Source organism: Physeter macrocephalus, chromosome 4 (assembly GCF_002837175.3).
Source record: "Physeter macrocephalus isolate SW-GA chromosome 4, ASM283717v5, whole genome shotgun sequence".
Taxonomy (NCBI): domain Eukaryota; kingdom Metazoa; phylum Chordata; class Mammalia; order Artiodactyla; family Physeteridae; genus Physeter; species Physeter macrocephalus.
Window position 1 is genome coordinate 5,134,592 of NC_041217.1, and position 7,574 is coordinate 5,142,165.

Consider the following 7,574-nt stretch of genomic DNA (forward strand, 5'->3'; position numbering starts at 1 on the left):
TCAATCCAGTATGCATTTTTATTAGCTTCTTGGAAACACCATGCTCTTTGCTGTTTTCCACGTGTTCTTTCCTCTACCTGAAATGCTTTCTTTTCTCCCTTCAAATCTCAGCCTCCGTATCACCTCCTCAGAGGAGCCTTTCTTGGGCATCCAGGGCTAGGTTGTCCCTCCTGGTCCTTGCTGCCTAAGACAGGATCTTTCCTGACACACCGCATCTTGTAAGGATTTGTTTAATATCTTTCTTGTCTACCTGGAGCACAAGCTCCTAACAGCAGAAACAACGTGTCCTACTCAGTGCTTTACCTCCAGTGTGGAGCCACAGGCCTGGCACATAGTGTGTGCTCAGTATTTGATTCTGTGTGTGCCATTCCTTCTACTTGGAATGTCTTCCCTAGTCTTGTAAACTTAACTTTTTCCAGGAATCTTCCTACAGCCCAGTTAATACCAAAAAAGTTAATTACTGCTTCCTCAATGCCACTCCTTTTACATGCTCCATGGCTGCAGTTTTCACACTTTTATTGCTTTAGCATCTGGGGTTTACAAATTGGCGGCTGATGAGCCACGATGTGAGTCACAGATTTTTTTAGGCACCTCCTCCCCCATATAAAAATCAGTAGATTTCACAATTAACAAATCAGAAGATACGGCAATACTGGATACAGTATTCCCACATGACAATTATCCTCCTTGAGCGAAACTTCTGTTTCCTGGGATAAAGCAGGTACTCAATATCATTTATAAATGGATTCATGGATGAATTAATTGAAAAAGATTAATACCTTTTTTCAACTTACAGAACTTTATGTACCATTGCTAAATTACTTTTAAAATGCAGAAACCCACATTTAAAAACTAAAATCAGGAAGCTAGCAAGCTACCCAGGTTAAAGAGAGCATGCCGTGAGCAGCTCCCCAGAAATACCACTAGACCTGCTTCACCCATACACGTGTTGTGCCTGCCCCCAGACATCAGAGTTTATGACCAATAATACAAGTTTAACTCTTTTCCTAAACTAAGTAGTTCCTTATTGTGAGTTCCTTGAAATAATGAGCTGAATTTTATTCATCTCTGAATCCTGTGTTACCTAGCATGTTTCCTGGGACACCGCACCTGACCAACATCATTTCTTAATGGATTGGTCAAATTAATTGGAAAGGATTAATACTTTCCTATTGACATTTCAGTCAAGTTTCAACTTTATGAGATCCACTGTGAAAAACTACTCTTGGAGATTAATTGAAATAATGCATATGAACTCAAGGAAGGACAGTTCTAAAACATACATGCTTGAACATCAAATGAATTCGTGTTTAATCCACAGAGCTAAGTCCAGGTGTGGCTTCATTTCCAGAGAAGCTCTCATAGCCCAGGAGCAGGAATTGTACGTTGGGGTTTGAAGAACGCCATCATACTGGGAAAATAAGGTCTTGAGTTAGAAGAACTGAAGACCTTCTAGGGAGGAAAAATGTGCTGTTCTGGGAACAACAACCAGTCCTAACAAGGGTCCTAGAACCAGGTAGTGCTTATGAATGAGCCGTAATAACAACTGGGTGAGTAACTCTCTTTCACACTGAAAAGTGACAACGCAGTATTTCAGGCCTCTGACAGGTCCTAGTATTACTGACACACCATTTTTTGGTGCTTGTAGGTCTCTCTGACTTCAGATTTTATTTTTCAGAATCTGCATGATTCCATTAATTACCCGATCTAAGAAAAAAATTGACGGTGTATAATATAAAAATAGTAAGGGTTGTTCTTTTTCATAGCTGTGTTCTTTGGGCAACATTTAAACATGTGGAAAGTTCACTGATTCACAAACCATTTGATGATTAACAAATGGTAGCTAATAGTACAGTTAATTTTAAAAGTTCTTTACACTTAGAAAGTCTGAAGGGCAGTCTCGGCTCATTTAATAAAATAAATCCTCTAACATGATGTATAGTTTCTCAGCTCTAGTGTGGTTGGTTCTTTTGTGTTGACATAAATATTGAACTCAAAGTAACAGAAAACCCTGATATTAACAAAGACGATAAAGACAAATGTGAATTTTTGCACATATATTGAAGACAATATAGTCCAGTGAACTGGCATTAGGAGCCAGAAATATTTTGATGTGCAGACTGATGTTTTAATAGATGAAAGACATGCAGCAAAGATGAGGTCACATGTCAAGTCATCCAAACCAGAAGTGAAACAACAGCATGTGTAGCTTTTATTTATAAATAAAGAAAATGTCCAATGTAAATAGTTTAGATTCAAATCTTCATGCAAGTAAAAACTCAGAGGTTTTTAATTCAACATTTTTCTTCTAACAATTATGTTTTATAAAGGATTTTATGATGTGTCAAAATGTTATTCTTCTTTCTGCCATTCATTTTCATGTCCTTAAGGGTTCTTGATAAGACAACATCCTTGATAAGAAAAAAAGAGAGAGAAGGTGGAGTTGAAATAAGCATCATTTCTGGTCAAGTATTTATTACAGTCTTAGCCCTTCAATATTTTATATAACTGGTCTTTGTTTTAATGGGGTACTGATAAAAGCAAGTAACCATCCTGGTAAATTATACCACCAATTTCTTTTTAAAAACTCAATGTCATTAACTACACTAACACAATTTTCTACAATTTTTTTTCCAAGTTACTTATTCCTTTTTCTCTTAGAAATAGGAAATGCAAGATATAATAAAAAATTTAAATAGCACATACATTTTTCTACTCTGATTTTCACCACAATTAAAAATAAAAAATAAAAAAGTTTTCCACTTGTGTGTGTCTTATGAATGTTTTTTCTAGAATGTTCAAAGTATCTAAAAAACTGTCCTTATGTAGTTCATATAGCTCATTCTTTATAACCATTAGAAGAGTACCACATGCACTTTTAAGTCATTTAAAAATGTTCTTAGTTGAACCTAGAGTATAATTCCCATTTTATAATGTATCTTCAAAGGGGGCAAAATTTTGACCCAATAAAATGAATTACATTATTTTATTGCATTCTTTTAACGTTTCTCTAAGAAAAGAACAGGATTGTTTTCCATTGATCAAGTAGTAGAAAATATATTTTAAAAATTGCTATATGAGAAAACACTTCAGAAATAACTTCCAAATTCTTATATAGAACTGTGTTCCTGAAAACAAATACCATAATTTTAATCTTTGTTATTAACATGCTCTTCCCTCAGTATCAAGTTTGTACAACTGTGTTTCCCATCGTTATTATGAACCGCTAATGAGAAATGGGAGAAAATGTGATTTTCTCTTATCTCAGAACATGTAGGTTAATTTTTCCACATTTAAAAATCGCTCAGGGCTTCCCTGGTTGCGCAGTGGTTGAGAGTCCGCCTGCCGATGCAGGGGAACCGGGTTCGCGCCCCGGTCTGGGAGGATCCCACTTGCCGCGCAGCGGCTGGGCCCGTGAGCCATGGCCGCTGGGCCTGCGCGTCCGGAGCCTGTGCTCCGCAACGGGAGAGGCCACAACAGGGAGAGGCCCGCGTAACGCAAAAAAAAAAAAAAAAAAAAATCTCTCAAATTGATTTATTTACCCGATTGCCAAAAAGTTACAAATATCAAATAGCAAACAGTGCTTTGACTTTAGACCACTCAGAAAGCTTGTTGAATTAGTTAATATGTCTAGGAGTTGGCTTGGTTTAAAAAAATAAAGACAACGTGATTTTTTTCCCTTTATAATGACCATAAAGTAGGACTGTTGTAGAACCTAATGTTTCTGAAATTTATAACATAATGAATCTCATGAATAAAAACCTGAACAGAAAAAAAAAATAGTTGCACGTACAAGCCTCTCCTTACCTTTCTCTTTGAATACATCTTGGATATTTTAACTGCCCTCTGTCACACTGCACTCTCAATTCCGATCCGATAATAGGAAACTCAGTTATGTAAGTATCTCTCTTACAAAGAAACTCAATATACTCGCCGTGGAAAATATATGGCCTATTGTCAAAACTCCATTTCAGGAGCAAATTATTACTTTCCATTGTGTCAAAAGATAATGTGCAAGGCTCTGAAAAAAATAAAAAACAAAGAAAACTATCTTGATACCTCTCAGTATTAACAGGAACCATTGTGTTGCTTTCTCATAATAACCTTAAAATTCCCAGGCATTAGAGCAGCAAGTAAGTTAGAATTCATATTCAAGTCAGAAAATATGTTCAAAGCTCACAGAAAACAGCCTGCCATTTATCTCTGTTGCCCTGAATTTGGAAAAAGGGTATGTCCTGCCAGTTACTGAGCTTTATGCCATTAAGATTTGCAAAGACAGAAACCAAAAAACGTGTTTTTAGAAAAACATTGATAGTTAATAATAGTCATTGAAATAGTGTTCTTTTTATTCTTCAGAAAGTGCAAATAAAACACCCATGAGACAAACCATTGATGGTTGGATAGATAATATTTTATGGAAATGTAGAAACAATCTAGAGTCTCAACACTGACTCAGAATTTATGACCTGATGTATAAAGTATATCCAAAGTAATTAACAGTTTCTTCTCTTTTAAATTTCAGTTATTAAGGATTATTAAGATTGGATTGAGATGCTTTAAATTTTAAGCATTGACAGTATTATTGTGTCCTTCTCCTTATGCATTAAAACAAAACAAAATAAAAACTTAAGAACTAGGACACCCAACAAACTTCTCTGGTTTCTTTTCCTTGACAAAAACATTGGTATTTTGAAAATACCAAATGTCAAATCATGCCAGAAAATGGGGCTGCTTGTGTTCATATTTGCCTCCTGAATGACCGAGCACCAAGCAGTTGCTTCTGAGATAAATAAAAAGGTCCAGAGTTGCTAACAGAGCATATGAATCATACAACTGACATGCTAAAATACTTCTTTATTCAGTCATTCTCAAGTGAAGGCTTGTGTGTCAGATGTCATCCTAGAAATGCTATAGATAGAAAAAAAATGACAGGAATGATTAGAAAGAGTCTAACAGGATCTTTACAGTCACTGCAAAATAGTTTTGAAAATGAGGTCAAATGGTACTATTGTTTAGAATGTTCTACAAAACATGCAATTTAAATTAAAACGAGTTCAAAATTGTTTCACGGAACTTCTGCTCTCAGCCATGACAGAGTAGCCTATATCAGACCAGCACTTCTACTAAGAACTAGAAAATCTGAAAACAGACACAAAGCAAGTATTTCAAGGAATCAGAGAATTTCCAAGGCAGGCAGTACTCCAGAGGCTAAGGGCCTGGTAAAAGCCCATTCAGATGAGTTCCACACTCTGTGCCATTTTTCTCTTGGGGTTTTGTTGATTTTCAGTGCAAGCTGAGAGTCTAGATAGAGATGGGCCAGCAACAAACACAGAGCCAGAAGAGCTTCTGGAAATCCCACGGGGTTGAGGATAGAAAAGTGGGTCAGCCAAGACAGCCAGGACTTGACGTGTCAGAGCCCAGAGAGATGGGAGGTATGAGGAAATGAGCTTGACACTCTGCCCTGGCTTTGCCAGGGGTGCATCTGCCTATTCTTGATTGTGCAGAGAGAGAATGAGGCGCTCAGCTTGAAGTGAATGAAAAACTACAGTGAGCAGTGGACATCTCTCAGGAATATCTGAGCCAGGCAGGAAGGGGGACCTTGGTACACACACCAAACTCTAGTGAAGAAACCTGCAGGGTACATTCTATGAGCAGGAGCAAACAAAGTTCTGAAAATAAGCTTAGAGAAAGCTTTGTCTCTCACTGAATAGAGAACAAATTTCCCTACACCATCAGCCAGAAGATGGGATGAGTATTGTCTGGAATAAGATGGCATCATTGTCTCAAGCTCCTAAAATTATCCACACATAATATTTGATAGTCAATCAACCATTAACAGAAATCGCAAGAAATGGGGCTAGAAAATAGATACAGCTTACAGATGATCCAGATATTGGAATTTGCAGACAAGGAGTTAAAGATAGATAATTGCAACTAATATGGTCAAGAAATAGGTGTTAAGATGAAGTCTTTCATCAGACAACTCAAATCTACAAAAACATATGAAATGGATATTCTAGAAATGCAAAGATAATAGGTGAAATTGAGAACTCAGTATACAAATTTAAAGCAGATTGTACACATCTAAAGAGAGGATTCATGAACTGGAAAATATATCAGCAGAGAATTACCAAACTGAAACAATGAGAAGATAAAAGGAGAGAAAATATTGATTTTAAGAGACAGGGGACACTAGAAAAAGATGTAACATGTGTTTTATGGAATCACAGAGAGTGAAAAGAGAAAATGTTAAAAATATTTGAAAACACATTAGCCAAACATTTCCAAAACCTATGAAAGATGTCAAGTCACAGATTCAAGAAATCCTACCAACCAGGAGAATAAAATGCACAAAGAAATCAGAATCTAGGTCCAAAATAACCTACTGAGAAGACAAAGAGAATCTCAAAGACAGCAGAGTAAAAGATACTTACTTTCAAAAAAGTACTATTAAAATGGTCTTTGACTATTTAACAAAAATTACAAAAACAGAAAAGGATGAAATGACATCCTTAAAGCATTGAAACAAAATAAGGGACAAGCTAGAATTCTATATGAGGCAAAAATATTCCTCAAAGAAGAAAAAAAATAAAGAGATTTGCAGACAAACACAAACTGAGAAAATAATAAAGAACTAATTTTTTCAGGCATACAAAAAATTATCCCAATGAAAAACAGAGAAAAACAAGAAAAGATGAGGTAGATAGCCTCATCCACCAGAGGGCAGACAGCAGAAGCAAAAAGAACTACAATCCTGCAGTTTGTGGAACAAAAACCACATTCACAGAAAGATAGACAACATGAAAAGGCAGAGGGCTATGTACCAGATGAAGGAGCAAGATAAAACCCCAGAAAAACAACTAAATGAAGTGGAGATAGGCAACCTTCCAGAAAAGGAATTCAGAAAAATGATAGTGAAGATGATCCAGGACCTCGGAAAAAGAATGGAGGCAAAGATCTAGAAGATGAAAGAAATGTTTAACACAGAGCTACAAGAATTAAAGAACAAACAATCAGAGATGAACAATACAATAACTGAAATGAAAACTACACTAGAGGGAATCAATAGCAGAATAACTGAGGCAGAAGAACGGATAAGTGTCCTGGAAGACAGAATGGTGGAATTCACTGCCATGGAACAGAATAAAGAAAAAAGAATGAAAAGAAATGAAGACAGCCTATGAGACCTCTGGGACAACATTAAACACAACATTCACATTACAGGGGTCCCAGAAGGAGAAGAGAAAGAGAAAGGACCCAAGAAAATATTTGAAGAGTTTATAGTTGAAAACTTCCCTAACATGGGAAAGGAAATAGTCACCCAAATCCAGGAAGCTCAGAGAGTCCCATACAGGATAAACCCAAGGAGAAACATGCCGAGACACATAGTAATCAAATTGGCAAAAATTTTTAAAAAAGAAAAATTACTGAAAGCAGCAAGGGAAAAACAACAAATAACATACAAGGGAACTCCCATAAGGTTAACAGCTGATTTCTCAGCAGAAACTCTACAAGCCAGAAGGGAGTGGCATGATATACTTAAAGTGATGAAAGGGAAGAACCTACAACCAAGA

At 36.4% G+C, this 7,574-nt stretch overlaps 1 protein-coding gene across 1 annotated transcript in view; it reads right to left on the reverse strand.

Annotated features, from left to right (window-relative positions):
• Nucleotides 1-2,185: 2,185 nt before the first annotated feature.
• LOC102993205 (coagulation factor XIII B chain) overlaps nucleotides 2,186-7,574 on the reverse strand; it is a 38,671-nt gene continuing 33,282 nt past the window's right edge. The window contains exons 11-12 of the mRNA XM_024130720.1: nucleotides 3,808-4,021; nucleotides 2,186-2,411 (exon numbers count right to left, since the gene is read on the reverse strand). Of these exons, the coding sequence (XP_023986488.1) occupies nucleotides 2,378-2,411; nucleotides 3,808-4,021 (248 nt within the window). The 3' untranslated portion in view covers nucleotides 2,186-2,377. The remainder of the gene's footprint in view (nucleotides 2,412-3,807; nucleotides 4,022-7,574) is intronic.